General features: G+C 40.2%; 2 protein-coding genes across 3 annotated transcripts in view; one reads left to right on the forward strand and one right to left on the reverse strand.

The window, feature by feature from the left end:
* Pdfr (Pigment-dispersing factor receptor) overlaps window positions 1-15,169 on the forward strand; it is a 33,079-nt gene extending 17,910 nt beyond the window's left edge. The window contains exons 2-14 of the mRNA XM_018026405.2: window positions 1,136-1,769; window positions 2,026-2,133; window positions 6,222-6,382; window positions 7,128-7,231; window positions 7,817-7,961; window positions 8,316-8,418; window positions 9,962-10,082; window positions 10,237-10,315; window positions 10,397-10,482; window positions 10,596-10,776; window positions 11,311-11,425; window positions 13,767-13,860; window positions 14,516-15,169. Of these exons, the coding sequence (XP_017881894.1) occupies window positions 1,694-1,769; window positions 2,026-2,133; window positions 6,222-6,382; window positions 7,128-7,231; window positions 7,817-7,961; window positions 8,316-8,418; window positions 9,962-10,082; window positions 10,237-10,315; window positions 10,397-10,482; window positions 10,596-10,776; window positions 11,311-11,425; window positions 13,767-13,860; window positions 14,516-14,528 (1,386 nt within the window). The 5' untranslated portion in view covers window positions 1,136-1,693 and the 3' untranslated portion in view covers window positions 14,529-15,169. The remainder of the gene's footprint in view (window positions 1-1,135; window positions 1,770-2,025; window positions 2,134-6,221; window positions 6,383-7,127; window positions 7,232-7,816; window positions 7,962-8,315; window positions 8,419-9,961; window positions 10,083-10,236; window positions 10,316-10,396; window positions 10,483-10,595; window positions 10,777-11,310; window positions 11,426-13,766; window positions 13,861-14,515) is intronic.
* Window positions 15,170-15,320: 151 nt separating this feature from the next.
* Window positions 15,321-16,272, reverse strand: part of myd (stromal cell derived factor mayday) — a 5,260-nt gene continuing 4,308 nt past the window's right edge. For both annotated transcript variants that reach the window (XM_018026411.2, XM_018026410.2), the window contains exon 5: window positions 15,321-15,977. In XM_018026411.2, the coding sequence (XP_017881900.1) occupies window positions 15,801-15,977 (177 nt within the window). In that variant the 3' untranslated portion in view covers window positions 15,321-15,800. The remainder of the gene's footprint in view (window positions 15,978-16,272) is intronic.

Consider the following 16,272-nt stretch of genomic DNA (forward strand, 5'->3'; position numbering starts at 1 on the left):
TGCTGTTACCTACAAAAAAGATCATACACAATTTTTTTCTATCTCGAATACTTCAAAAATAATCGATTAATTATTCCGTTTATCGCCAATCATTCGTTAACGAGTGGAATTACAAAGTAATTGCATTGGACCTTTCTTGTATCTGATAACTACATCTACATTGAATCTGTTTAACCCACGATCTCATAACAGATCGTACTACTTCGATGTATTAAATTTCCTACCGTATCTGATGTCCAATAAAATTTTTAAATACGATTCGTTTCGGACTTCAATTTTCTCCTTGCATTTAAAAATAAGAATATAGAATTAAATAGGATTGACTTTTAAATTTCCAACCGTGGGTGTAGTTTGCCTTTGCTCTCAGTTTGCCTTCGGCTAAAATGAAAAATTATTTAAATGGGAACGTTCACCAAATTGGATTTATATTTCAGATTTTATTCATCGTATTATAAGTTGCAAATCGTGGAACTAGATATACTTTTACTCGATGTTAGAATCGGGGAACGAATTTGCTCGGATCAAGAAAAGTCACATCGTTCCCCTGATTCTCGTTACCCGTCAGCGTGCTCGTGGGCCATGAAACGGACAGAAGCGAATCGTTTCCAGGCCAGAGGCTCGTCGTCGGAAGTCACCGACTCGTTAACGCGAAATCCGTTAGGTAACGGCGCGCGCGGTTGCGGTTTTTAGGGATCGCGGGTAATTTCGTGCTGAGCACTTGAGGTCACTCGACCTCCCCTTCTTCTAACGACCCGTCGACGACGACGTGCTCAACGTTTTTGTTTATCTAAATAATTCTGGTTCATTCAAGGCCGAGAGATAAGAACAGTTCACATGGTCTTTATGATCATTAATTTCTCCTTGAGATTAAAAAATGCATAATTAATTAGNGCCTACAACTTCTGTATAATACGCTTCTCGCCAGCGTGAATAATTAATTGGATATTTTCTTTTATACTTTTCAGTCTTGTCCTTCCGACGTCTGATGTCTTTTTAATTATAGGAAACGTGTTTTTCTAAGGTACATAAACTTTTCGGATTGACTGTATAGCCAATACATCCTTAAAATGAAGAAATGTGAAACCCTTCTAGCGATCATTTAACAATTATTTAATACTCCTCTTTTTGTTTTCAGATGAACGCGTTTAAAAATTGAAATCCAACACCGAGCCTGCTGCATCCTGACTGGACAACCGTCCGTGAATTGTTCACAAATTTCATTAGATCAAAGAGCGTTACGCGTGAAATGTTGGAACCTTAGAACGATCTCGTAATTATTCCACTGTACATTTCATGGGAACGGGACAGCTGCTGTCTGAAACAGAATCAGAGGCGAGAAACAGGGAATGAATGTTACGTTTTACGAATAACTGCGCGGGATCGGTTCAAAGGGTGAAACGGGTCCGTCTGTGAGAGAAGAAATATTCTCTTTGTCCGGTGGATAAAACGGGCTCGCTGGACCAGAATCTCACCCGCGGGTCAGCGAAGTGAAGCCGCCGCGAGAATCGGAAATTCGATTGGAAGGGACGCGTTTGTCATCCATTGAACTTTTATCAGCGACGGCAAAAGCCACAGAGAAGAAATGAGGCAGATCAGGAACGGGGATTCGGTCCACCGTCGGCGGCGTTGCGTCGATTTAAGATGAAATCTGCTGGGAACGTAAAGAAAATCAAGATGGATAATTAGGCGAAACATGGACGCGGCTAATGCCATTAATAACAACACGCGGGAGTTCTGTAGGTACAAGAATTTTGTGCCTCCCGATGGCGGTGAGTGATATTTTCTCAATTTTTATTTACAGTTCGTAAGGCGATATTAAAGAAGCGATACAGTAATTCTAAACGTTTCCAGATTTCAAAAGTATACGCCTTTCTATTTCTTGTAAGAATTTCGCTGAGAAAATTGTAAATCGATTTGAATCACGAGTAGTACGAGGAGTGCCGTCTCTGGCGTCGATATAAGATTTTCTAAAGCAGCCACTCCCGAAGCAACGTCAATCTTGATGACCTCCTTGATGGTTTACAGAACTGTGGTGCGAACCGGTGTGGGATTCACTGCTCTGTTGGCCGCCAACTAAAGCGTCGACGACGATCAAGCAGAGGTGCCCGTTCGAGGATGGATTCGATACGACCAGTAAGTGCGACGCAGACCTCTTTGATCAATGCACATTTAAATTGCTTGTTACCGCGTTATATCGATACGCGGAACACGTAATTACGGACAGACTACTTCGCTGGTTTGTCAGATCAGAATTCTAATTTAAAATAACACGTTTAATAAATAAAAAAAAAACGAATTGCTATTTGTTTCGAATAGAGAAAGAAAATTAAATGATAAAAAGAAGAGAAAATTGAATGATATTAGAAGAGTGTCGAGAGAATTGGTCATGTAAGTAATTAAAATTGATAATAATTAGAAATTCGTTGTTAAGGAACCGTGAAATTAACAACGACGAAGTATTTCCTAAACTAGTTCCGTTCGGGCATTGGAAGTTCTTTAAAAGTTATCGGTTTTTCATGCAAATGTCGCTTTTAAACTTGCGGCATGGCTAAGAACTTGGAAAGTTTTGCCGGCCGGGATTAATTACTCAATAATGCGAGAAAGCTCTAGCCGGCAACTTTCTGAGAGAGGTCCGTTGATAACCGCGTTAATTGCATCTAGAATAATAATGAACAAAGAGAGAGAGAGAGAGAGGGGGAGAATGAACGAGCCCACCTCCTCCCGTAAACACTTAAATCGAGTCTCACCTTTCATCCTTGCCGCTCGTTAACAAACTAAATTAATTGTTCTAACTGCTAGCGAACAGTCACGGTGTCCGGTTCCATCGCGACCTTCTGTAGAATAAGAAGTTTCATAATCAAATTTATTCATAATTCCGTTTGATTGCTTCATTATTTTCATAATTGATCGTTTAATGAATCTAAACTAGTTTCTATATTAAAATCTCATTTCCTACGAGAGTTATATGGGCTCCGAGCGCGTGTTAACAGAGAGACGAGATTAATTTCTATTCCGATCCAGCAACAAGTGTTCTTGATTGCCCTTAACTTCCGTATAATTGGCCGATTTCAAGAAAAAGGGGACTGAAAGTGGAGAAAGTCGAAAGTCTTTGCCAAGGGGCAGGTGTCTAACAAAAAATCGAGGGTAATGAATCTCTCCAGTTATATCAATCAACCGACTCTTCTCAAACAATTATGAACTCTTGAAGATATCATTAAAAAGTTTGATTATATTCTTTTCGCCGCATCTTTTGCTAAACAGTGTCTAAAAATCTTCTATGCGTACTTTTCCTCCAAGGATTAGAAGGCAAAGCTTATGACGATATTTAGAAATATGTTTTCTCTTGTTGTCGGACATTCTTTCTGAGTTAAAAGCAGTAGGTGACTCCTGACATTTAAACGGGCAGTGAAATTCAATACCAGCCAGTTTTCCAAGAAAGAAGATGAAAAGGAAATTACTTAGAAAAGAAAATAGGTGGAAACTTGCCTCGGCCCTTTGACAAAGCTCTTTCTCATTTCTTGTTCGATTGAGGAATGGAGTGCATGCACGTGTGCGCATTACATTGCGTCATAGGTCATTTCGTAGACGTTTGAAAAAGTTGCGAAATGACAGAAAAGATAGAGAAATTGGAGGAATGCATAAAGCAAGTGGAAAGTAAGGAGATTATGAATAAATTCATCGTTATGAATGAATTTAGCCTGCTTTGTTTCCTCGAAAGTCAGTGACACTTGAACTATTTATGAAGTGACTCGCATGTACCATGACGTAAGAAATAAAGGTCTGACTCTACGTTCTCTTCAGTGAAACGTAATTTCAAATTCTCTTAGTATTTACATATTGTAATTTTGATCATTATTTTTTATTAGAGCTTTCGGATATTCCTAAGGATTTTAAAAAATTGTACCTTGCACAGTGGTTCGAAAATATGGAAAATTATTTCCCAGGTTTATAAAATTTTTTATTACACACAATAACTTGCGAGCGTGAGGCTCATAATTCTCGTTTCGCGATTTTATACGACGCGTGACGCGATTCGCAAAAGGTTGAATAAAATAGAAAAAAGAAAAGGCGGCAGCGGCGTGAAAGAAATTTGCATGTCCAGGATTAACATCCGTGCCAGATGCGACCGGCCGTTCGTCGGTTCCTCCTATTTCATTCGATTTTCTGTTTCCTTTTGAACGCGTTGTCGTCCGACCTGGATGCAAATTTTCCCGCCCGTTGTTACGAGACGCGAGATCATCCCAGTCCAGCGGATTTTCCAAAGTACCATTCGAGATTTAATGCAATCGTTATTGCGATGACCGACGGATATTCTGTTCCAGGCTTTTTTAAATCCCTGACTTAATCCGATCTCTTTTCCTTGAGTGTGAAGTATTTTTACAAGCACGTTGCTGGCGTACTTTTCATATGTAATAAGTGGATTAGATTGTTAGGTAAAATTTTTAAAATCTACAGATTTGTCTATAGTATAATGTAGTAACGTATTCGGTCTCTTTCAAGTTTTGAATACTATATTCTATAGTAGTGGAGAAACATAGAACTGTAAGATAGGAATGATAACAATTTAATACCCGTATAATATTACAGCTGTTCTTGAGGGAGATAATGATCAATCATCGAAAGGCATCACGTTTCGAGCAACCCTAATGCAGAGTATCTTATCTCTTATTCCGTCATCTCATATAATGTTAGGGCTGAAGGAAGGTAAATGCTAACACACATTTCGTTTCAATTACACAGTAGTAAATCCTGCAGATTTTTCTGTATTTCCAACAGACATGTGCAAATATACTGAAATTTGAATACTTGAGAAAATATGAAATATCAAAAGCAATAAATGCAAAGCATTACTTGAAGTAAATATTTTATTTTGCATAGGAATTTGATACACGTTAGTTTTGAAATTTGCGAGGACCTGAAGAGTCGTAGGGGGCAAGATCGTCGGGCAACGGTAACATGTTATCGAGTGCGATCAAAAGAGCAGTACCAAAAGTGGGTCGAGTGCTGCGAGAGTGGCATGCCGATCCGCGTCGGGGTTCGCTCTGTCTCTCGCAGTTATTGTCGTCGTGGAGACGGAAGGCGCATTGCGAACAGAAGTTCCTCCCCCGAGAAGAAGGTACATATCGGAGAGGGTGAGCGACGGCGAGGCTACGGAGACAAGTTCAAGTGAAATTTCGCCACGTGCACGCGAATCGATGCCCATTTTAAAACCGAGCACCTGCGTTATCTCCCGTCTGACTAAAATCAGAAATAATGAGAATTATTTGACAAGCCGACGGTCCTCTGGTTCTCGTGTCGAGTACACTTTAATTCATAACTAGATTCCGTGTAGGAAATTTTAATGAGGAATTGTAAAATTGCGAATAACTTTTTAATTAAATTACGTCTTAAACGCGAACTCGCAAGGGACGGAATAAGAGAGAAATAGAGTTAATGATACTCGAGGGCTTGTACAATGGGAATAATTAAATCAGCTGTGATGGAAGGGGTAATTAAAGGAGATCCTATTATAGGCAGGTCCGATAGCTTACCTTTTCACGAACGTCCTTGACTCTTTGTGGCTGCTTTCGGTGGTCCTGAACAGATTGCAATAATAGGAGAAAAGGACTGCAACGCGGCTGTTCCGTGATTGCAGGCTTTAAGAAAGACCCCAAGTAGCCAGCCGCTGGTATAGCTAGAATAAGGGATAGACTCTTTGGAAACTCCCCCTTTTCATAGAATATGTATTCATGCTCGCTCCTTTATCTCGGCCTTTTAATACCCCACAGATGAAATTCTTTCTCCCTCCAGTTGTTTATCAACCGCAATATTCTGGTTAACTGATTATTACCTCCTCTAATGAAAACTCCCTCAACTGAAGTAATAGAAACGTTTACGACAATGAAATAACATAATTAATAAGTAATAATATAAAATAATAAGTCGTTCATAATAATTTTTGTGGATCAGTATCGATGTTAAAATATTCTATAGCAAACGACGTGTAATACGAACCATGCAGGAATCCTGCGAAAGTTACATAGCCGCGGTTAGGCGAACGTTTAAAGTTGATGCTGATCCACTTAAGTTGCTGCGTTGGCCGAGGTGTTGTTCAGGGCTGTGGCAAATTGTTGGCCAAACAAACCGGATGTGGTCACTTGGGGATCGATCCCCGTCGACTGTTGTAAGTTTACTCGGGACGGGGCTGCGGCCGAGCTTAAACGATTACGGTGTTTGTTTAGAATCGGTGGAGAAGAAGTGCGGGTATAACGGACGATGGGAGGGGCACAACGGCACCAGCAACGAAGACTCGCCTCACGGCTGGGCTAACTACACGACGTGTCTCACGCCGGAAATGCTCAGGCTACACGGGAAGGTCTACAACAATCCCATCGAGGGCAATGTAAGCATAAAATCTTATTAACAGACTTTTGGTAAAAATGAATAGGTTCGTTCGATCGTTCAGACACTGCACTCGATTTCTCGATACTCTGCGCGCAGCTTCGGTGCCACAAATCTATGGTGGTTATGATAAGACAGAGATGTTATTAGACACCTGCGAGAATCGGGTCGAGCCGGATTTTCGAATTGCAGGATTCTCGAGTATAGTCGGGACCGTCGGATATGTCGAGATTTCCGAGAATGTTCGTGATTCTCAGAAACCTGGATTCCTGAAAATGTTCCAAATTGGCAAAAATATTCGGGATTCGTTAGAAGATAGCAAAATTCATCGTGCTGTGAGATCTTTTTATATTTCATTCGTTTTCGAAGACCCGTCACGATCCTTAGAAAAATTATCATCCCATCCAACGTTCTCGTATTCTCGCTAATCTCTAAATACGTATTATATTACGATGAAATATTTTCATCGTTATACACGTAGTGTAAAAACATAAGCTGTGACGTCACTTGACCGCTGGCGTCCACGTTGGATGATCAGCCAATGAGAACGTCCAAGACAGTTCCTTACTTTTTTACAATACGTTAAGACGACATTTGTCTTCGCAACCTGCGTTTCGTCGTGATCTGTTCGCGATATCTCTTTTAATACGAGAAATTAACGTGCGATAGTTCGTGTGTCACACATCGTTTCAACGGATGAAAGTTCCGTGTGTTCAAACAAATGGTTTGCGGTGATTGTTGGTCAGATGAAAATGGACATTGCCGAGAGGACCCGGACGTTGGAATTCGTCGGATTGAGCATCTCTCTGGTAGCATTGCTTGCATCGCTCGCCATATTCTGCCGGTTCAGGTAACGTACCGCTCTTTAATAGAAATGAAAACAGTATTTGTTGTTTGTGAAAGGGGAGACGCGCATATCTCTTTTGCGATGTGATGTTATTCATTCTCGTGTTACGGTGTTCTTTTGAACCGCATAAAGCCGGCAGTAACAGAGTAACGATTCCGCGTCTGGAAAGATGGTTAACGTGTTTGTCCCGCGAAACTGGGTTAAGCCTTTGCCAGGACTTTGCCATTAATGAAATGAACACCCTAATAGCGTCACGGATTGCCAGATGGAGAAACGGCCGTCTTCATTATTTTTTAATCAATTGCATTTTCGAAAACATTCCCGTTCCTCGACGGTTCTTCCATTCTTCGTGAAAGTTCCAAGATCTGATCGAAATAAAACTCGTCGTCTTCTCATTAAATCGCAAACACATATTGGCTTCGTATAAGAAAGTATTCTTGGAAAATAATAGATAAATAAATTATCAGATTACCTTAGAGGTACTGTGTTGCTAATGGGAGTTAATGGATTAAACGCAATGATTCGATTAGAAGGTCGGGTGAATCGCGTGGTTGCAATTCCGTTCACGTTGCGTTTTATGTATACCAGGTCCCTGCGGAATACCAGGACCCGAATACACAAGAATCTGTTCGTCGCCATGGTCGTCCAAGTCCTGATTCGATTAATAGTGTACATAGACATCGAAATACTCAGGAGGAAGACTTACGGCATTCAACGTGGCATTGGGAACACCGTAAGTACCCTAATTACGGTTCAGATATTCCATATTCCAATACATCATATTTCGATCATTGTTCAATTAAATAACTCGTATAATTGCTGGAATTAATACATTTAGAATCTCGTCAGTATCTTTGAAGTTCAAAATTGATCTTTAACGTCCATTAGATAAAACTCGTATAATTTTACCGTTTATTTCTTGGTCCTTGGATCTGTTTATATCGTCCACAAACATTTTATAGCGGACGCAAAAAGTTCGCAGTAAGAAACAGTGTTAAAATAATTGAACGAGTTTTGTTTTGTTACATCTTGTATACACGGAAGAGTGGAAGTTTGTGATCGAAGTTTGTTTTCTCGTTTTGTTTAGCCGGTGCTCTGCGAGGCGAGCTACGCCCTCCTCGAGTACGCAAAAACGGCCATGTTCATGTGGATGTTCATCGAGGGCTTGTTCCTGCACAACATGGTCACTGGTAAGCGGATGAGTTGCGCCGGTGTATCGAATAGTTATACTATTTAGCTCGTAACTAGTCGTATCCCGGTTACCAGACAGACCCCCCCAATTATCAGATTACCTTAGAGGTACTGTGTTGCTAATGGGAGTTAATGGATTAAACGCAATGATTCGATTAGAAGGTCGGGTGAATCGCGTGGTTGCAATTCCGTTCACGTTGCGTTTTATGTATACCAGGTCCCTGCGGAATACCAGGACCCGAATACACAAGAATCTGTTCGTCGCCATGGTCGTCCAAGTCCTGATTCGATTAATAGTGTACATAGACATCGAAATACTCAGGAGGAAGACTTACGGCATTCAACGTGGCATTGGGAACACCGTAAGTACCCTAATTACGGTTCAGATATTCCATATTCCAATACATCATATTTCGATCATTGTTCAATTAAATAACTCGTATAATTGCTGGAATTAATACATTTAGAATCTCGTCAGTATCTTTGAAGTTCAAAATTGATCTTTAACGTCCATTAGATAAAACTCGTATAATTTTACCGTTTATTTCTTGGTCCTTGGATCTGTTTATATCGTCCACAAACATTTTATAGCGGACGCAAAAAGTTCGCAGTAAGAAACAGTGTTAAAATAATTGAACGAGTTTTGTTTTGTTACATCTTGTATACACGGAAGAGTGGAAGTTTGTGATCGAAGTTTGTTTTCTCGTTTTGTTTAGCCGGTGCTCTGCGAGGCGAGCTACGCCCTCCTCGAGTACGCAAAAACGGCCATGTTCATGTGGATGTTCATCGAGGGCTTGTTCCTGCACAACATGGTCACTGGTAAGCGGATGAGTTGCGCCGGTGTATCGAATAGTTATACTATTTAGCTCGTAACTAGTCGTATCCCGGTTACCAGACAGACCCCCCCCCCCGAAACGTTAGCGTCGACCAACACGCCGGGATTGAAAAGCAAAGTTTATCAGAGCTGGCCGGGGTCGCTGCGGCCCTAAGGCGTTTCCATCCTAATTAAAAGTTTGATGAAGCTTCGGCTTTACTTTTCGACCGGGTATCACCGATGACGTAACGAAATCCGGCAAACTTTCTTGCAGCACGCGGCACGCGGCACTCGTTTTCCCGATACCCCCGGCCCGAAAATGTCGCGCGAATGAAATACATACGTTTGTAACTTCGAAACAAGTTTTAAGTAAATGACGGCAGCGTTTAATGGCAGCGCGTTTTAAGGTATTACGGTTAATACAATAACCGAGTGGAGTGAATGTTTCTGAAACACTTCCGAGCGTTTCGATATTGAATTTAATGCGCCCGATGGTCGTAAATTGCTTGCGGAATAATTCATCGCGCCGCGTTCCAAGCGTTTCCGACCGCTGCGGCAAAATATCGTTGTGTATTTATTTAACGAGGAATTGAAAACGTCTGCGCCGATACTACCACAGATCATCGATCTCCGGGAAGATTTATGTAGAATCGCTAGACTAGTGTCCCTCGGGGTAGGATTTGATTAAAATTTGTTGCTCAAGTATCCGTTTTCGAATATTGTTTCAGTTACGGTATTCCAAGAGAATTCCTACTACAGAATGTATCGCTTCATCGGTTGGGGCTGCCCGGTCCTTATGACCCTCGTCTGGGCCGTCATCATGGCATTCTATTATCATCCGAAGTCAAAGTACGTTGAATATAAATATTATTAATTAAGATAAGATTTATTTTAAAAACCATCTACAACATCCACATCGTATCTTATACTTAAATAACATACTTGAAACAAAATTCCTAAAATTTCATATAGTACATGGCCGTGGTTTAACGTTTGTCAACAGATTCTCCAGATGCTGGACTGGATATAATTTGTCTTCCTACTTTTGGGTTCTGGAGGGTCCCAGATTCGCGGTAATATTGGTAAGTTGAAGTTGATTTGGTCAGAAAAGTTTCTTGGAACACGTCGCATGAGAATCATTCGTTTCGTCTCTGATTCCTCAGCTCAATTTTCTGTTCCTGCTGAATATCGTAAGAGTCCTCGTGGTGAAACTCAGACAGAGCCACACAAGTGAGATCGAGCAAGTGCTGTAAGTTCAATTACGATGCAAGACTAAATAGATCGTGCATTATTGAATAAAGATTTGCGAATTATAAATTTAGTTGAATAGTTGTTGAGGGCGTTCTGATATTTTTATTACAGAAAAGCCGTGAGAGCAGCTGTGGTGCTTCTGCCTCTGTTAGGCATCACCAATGTGCTTTTTATGATCGAAGCGCCGCTGCACAACGTCAAGAAATTCGCTGTATGGTCCTATTCAACGCATTTCCTGCAGTCCTTTCAAGGTCTTTTCATAGCTACACTTTATTGCTTCATGAACGGCGAGGTGAGTACGACAATTATTTGAAACTAACGTCGCGTTAGCTCATAATTAATATAAACACGGTCGTACGTTGAATTATTCAATGAAGATTACATAAACGCGGTGGGATTTCATGAACGAAAGTTTGCGAACGATTTCGCTGTTGTTGTTTATGGGAGGCTTAAAATCGCGCGTTTGTTGGTGAACGGGATTTGATAACTTGTCCACGAGTAATCGGTATTCTCCCGTTGGGAGCGTCACATGTTCCGGTTTGTCTTTCCAATCAGTGATTAATGCGGCACGGTGATTAAACGAAACCCGCCCGGTTGCTCGTGCATTATTCATGGGAGACACAGCGGAGTAAACAGTGCACCCATGGGAACCGGACCAAGGCCGGGGTAAAAACGTTTCAACAAAGAGTCGCTTAACGGTCTCGCGATACTTAAACATGCCGCGGTATTGCTTAAACGGAGCGTGATCTAATTGGACAAAACAATCTTTACAGAGGATTAATTCAGTGGAACTTAATTAAATGATAAATCACGGTTCCGTGTGCAGGTAAGGCTCGCCTTGGATAAAACTATTTCCGTCTATCTTTCCTTAAGAGGAACCGATCTACAGGCAAGGAGACAGTCGACCTTCAGCGGTTGCCAGCCCCAAAGAATTGCGTCGGGTGAGTGATTCGATTAATTTATTACCCACCATACCGGATCACCTGTCTGTATTTTTATGTTCGTAATCGTTTATTCAATTAATTTACATTACGCAACGAGCATTCGTAACGATATCACACGGGAGACTGAGATCGCTTTGCAGATATGCATTTTGCAAGCTCCGGTGAAATACGTGTGACTCTTTTTCGCGATGCGTATCGTAAAACAGGTGATCCTGTAAGAATAATTTCAATACACCGACACATGCATGCGAGTGTCCGTTTGCGCACCTGAATATGTGTGCTTGTTTATTATTCTCACATGCCAAAACGGAATTGATTAATATTGATTCACGCATGCTAGAAGCAAACACGTATCTTTAGATGATTGTTGTTTGCCTTATTTACTTCTCTTTTTTTTTAAGAGTACGCTTTTAATTAACGATGGAAAATGTAATACGCTCGCGGGTGACCCAGTTCTTAACGGAAAGATAATTTCCTTGCTTAACTTCCACCTCCGCGATTGTGAAAAACCTGGAGAGACGTCTCGCTCTCTTTGCCGCGTTACTTTTCTGTTCAACGCCAACTCCCATCCTTTGCCCCGTGTTCCAACGAAGGAAAGAGAAGAAAAAATATTATTAAAATATTATTACGCGGTCACCGCTCGAAAAGTAAAGGAATCCGAATAATTTTACGTTCCCCAGTAATGGAACGCATCCGCCACAGGTTGTTTAATGCCGTTAATAAATTCACACCGGGATAATTATTCATGTTTGCGGTTGGTTGAGCAAAATTGATAGCGCTGTTTCCAAAACAGCGTCCACGCAAATTACGTACGAAGAAAACAGTTCATTTTATCATATTTAGTATTCCATTAATATTTCTCATTTCCTTGTGAATATTACATTCTTATAATAATAATAATAATTTTAATTCGTTACTTCGACATTGTTTGAGTAGCAATTTTGTATACTCAGTATAATCATTAACGCTGTTTTGGAGGTCGACGTATTTTGCTTAAATATTTGTCGTGTTTATTGAACTGAGTTGTTTCAACAATCATTATCTGCATGTCTCTTGATACTCGACTGTTCAAATTTTGTTATTTGTGTTTATTACTATGAATAGCTTCTGTCTGAATTTGGCTCGCATGATCATTCGGATTTTTTCAATTTTTAATCACCCGAACAACTTTTGTTACTCACCGAATGTATTGACATTTGAAAGCTTCCAGTTTCATTCACTACCATTGTATTCCCATGACAATAGACTCTCCTTATAAATAAAAGAGCTGTCATTATTTTTAGCGACAGTCTCTCGTTAATGTCAAAGTTCGTCAATTGCACCAAACAGCCGTGGTTAAATGTTCCTCGAGTCCGGTCCCTTCTAATTCCGTGTCAGTTCACCCGATAAAACTGGTTTTTGCATTTCTTAAATGCTTTTATGTAATCCGAGTTTACTACATTAGTTTATTCATCGAAGACGCTTCATCACGATTAGTTCGCTTATTAGACTGCGTATTTTTATGTTAATTTAAATGAATGAAAGGCAGAAAAACATTTTCTCTTCTCGCTTTTTATGTAAATAATTTCCTGCACCTTTTCAGTTGCGGTGAACCCGGAAAATGCGCAGTCTAATTATTATTTTACCCGTGAAAGCACGCGGAGAATTGGCTATATATTGCGCAAGGAATGGAATTATTTTTAAAACAAGGTCGTCGAATATTCGGAAGAGTTGTCACAGAAACTCCGGTCCGTAGAGAAAGGGGCAGTTTCAATCAAATTAATGAAAGCTTGAGTTCTCCAGGCCCTCTCCCTCTTTCGACCGACGGTTGAAAAGCGTTGGAAGAGCTTCTCCTGAACCGGAATCGATTTCGTATGCATTTCTCTCGAATCAGCCAGAGATCGATTACAATTTTAGAAAGAGGGAGAGAGAAAGAAATAGAACTGACCGGTTCGCCTCTCACGTTTCAATTACAATTGCCGGTGTTTTATCAAAGTCTCAAATCAACTGATTCACATCAACGCCGCCTTGTGTGGCTTGTCACATTAAGGGAGAGTTTGTTACTTTGAAATTGGAAACCCTTTGCTTTAATCGATCCGTTTGCGCCTTGTAAAATAAGATACACCCAAGTCGATACAGTGTTCAGAGAGTGAGATATACTCTCTCTCTCTTATAGTGTATTTCGTGTATGATACATACTAAATGATACGCTGCTAATTTTTTATTTATGTACCAACGCGAGAGTCTTGGGAAGAGACACAAGGATGTGCGCAGGTGTTAGATATACGTAAAACAGATTTGGAAAAGAAGTAGGGGTAGGAAGGCGTGAATAATGACGATTGATACTGTGTACACGCAGTGATCGAGATGGAGGAGGATGAGATGAGGTCGACCGGATGGATAAGACTGTGCTGTCGCGGTGGTAACACTCCACCGCCGGACCGACCTGCCGAGTGAGTAATGATCGAGGAAAGCTCGCCAATCCGCGTTTAGATCATTACCAGCATCGACCAGGTCGATCCTCCTTGCGGCGTCATTTACTAGTAGGTAAAAAGTCACATGCATCCCACACGTTCACGCATGCGTCTCTACCCCCCCCCGTTGTTTCGTTAATTCTCGCAACGCTATTTGCGATTTTTAATCTCGGATCGAGTTCCTTTCTTTTAATCGCAGCGAGTTTTCCGGACTTGAAATTCATGCAAATTCTTTTCTATTTGAAACGTTCGTCAAACGATGAGAATACGTTTCTTTCGCTTGACCTTTTCGTTTGCTCTTCCGAGCTTTGCTGAAGTCCCCCACGTCATTTGGTTCATCCGTGTAGGTCGCATGGTCGTTCAGGCTTGGCACTGTGCATGCTTTGCACGTTCCTGAATTTATTTCGTTTTTATTGTATTCGGTACAGAACAGCATTTTTCAAACGGTTTTCATGAAATCAAATTATCGTTTCGTACAATGTAATTGAAACAGAACGGTCGTTTTCGTTTTTGTTCTTTTTATTGTACTCCATGTGTCCTTATTTGTCCCATGGAAAGCTGTTTGTCTTGCGGTCGTTGTTTCCATAAACGACACTTATCCCCTATTGGCTACGCGCCTGATTTCCGGTTCCAGAACAGCAGTCTGACCGCGGAGCCTCCTTGGACTCCTCGACGTTGGAGAAAAGCTTCAGGGTCACCTTCGCACCGTGAACAGACTTTTCAGCTTTCAACAGTTGTGAAATTTCGATGAACCTGGTCGAATAATGACTATGCAATGTGGAGCACATTTATTTCTGTTGAGAAATGAAAATTGATAGGAACGAATCTGTGATCATATGGCAATTAATGATGCGTTTATTAATCGATTAATGAATTAATCTAATTTTTAAATTAAAATCTTGCCATCTGATAGCAGAGGACGATGTTCAAACACGTGTGAGTGTCTAGAATCATAAAATTATTTGCGAACAATTGCGGTAGAGGATTTTCATTGCAATTTTTATATGATTTATAATCGATGGAAGATTGTATCGGTTTGTTTCATGGGAGAGGAGAGTTAGATTTAAATGGATATCGTGTGTATCGTCGTTTACTGTAAGAATTCTCTTTAACAATCGGTGGACTGATCGAGTATCTAAGTGTAACGTTTGCAAGCTTTGTTAAAAGTCGCAAGGTAATAATTAGCATAGTAATCCTGGCTAAAATCATCGCTTGGACGACTTTCCAGCTGTGCGTTTTTTAAACATGTGAATAAATAATCGTGAGAGACGTTTGCTCTTTTCTTCCATTCGAGTGTTTCACTTTTATTATTATACATCTAGTAAACATCTCATTTTTATTGTGTAAATTAAGTATCTGTTATCACAACGAGTCAGTTATTAAATTGTAGAGAGGGTGTTAGGGAAACTGGATTAAATTGATTAAGTCCTGACGTTTTATCGTGTTTGGAAAAATTGTTTTATTTAATTATACAAAAACACATCCTACAAAGTACGAGTTTTCTTTTCTAAAAAGGAACCTGATTGAATTATATTCAATCTCACAGAGTTTCAGTCAGTGTAAGACACGTTTTTTTTACGATAAGTCTTAAAGCTATAAATTAAGAGGACGGATTTGAAAAATTTCCTATTTCTACTCCTTTTGATTTAACTGAAAACCCGAGACTGAATAATTGAATACAAATTGCGAAACGCTGTGTTAATTAATTTAAAACGTTTTATAGAGACTATCACAGAATTAATCGAAACCCGATTGCAATTATCGAAAATAATACTGATCAAAGTGCTCATTCCCACGAGAGAAAAGTAATTTACCTTCGTTAATTATATCGCTAATTAATATTGTCTATCTCGGCAATAATGGGGCCTGTCGTCTTCGCGATAGTCAGATTTGCGATAAAGGAAACGAGTTCGGGTAAATTAGAACTCGTCGTGGAAACTGCGTTCCGTGTCTATCATCTTGCTGCCTAGGAACAGGTCCGTTTTGCTCAGAATTTCCGACAGATTTAATTTCCCATCCAAATCCGTGTCTGACACGCTGATCAAGTGCTTCGCCTCTTGTATCGCGTGTCTGGGATTTCTTAAATCTATGTACATCTGAAAGTACATTATTCACGTATAAACAAATGCAAATTCCTTTTATAAATCCCTTAAGGATGTGTTGGCTATACAGTCAATCCCAAAGGTTTATACACTTTAGAAACGCATTTTTTAAAAAGAAATCAGATGTCGGAAGAACATTGCTAATAATAAACAACAAAAAAAAATTTTCGATTTTTCCGAGATTTTTCCAAGGGGTACCCCTTCAATTTCTTCCAAATTTTCGTTTTTTGCTAATAACTTCCAAACCGTTGGATCTACGGGAAAATTGCATCAGACCTTTCTTGTAGAG

The sequence above is a fragment of the Ceratina calcarata genome, unplaced genomic scaffold (genome assembly GCF_001652005.2).
Source record: "Ceratina calcarata isolate Rehan_Ccalc_2016 unplaced genomic scaffold, ASM165200v1 scaffold388.2, whole genome shotgun sequence".
NCBI classification, from domain to species: Eukaryota; Metazoa; Arthropoda; class Insecta; order Hymenoptera; family Apidae; genus Ceratina; species Ceratina calcarata.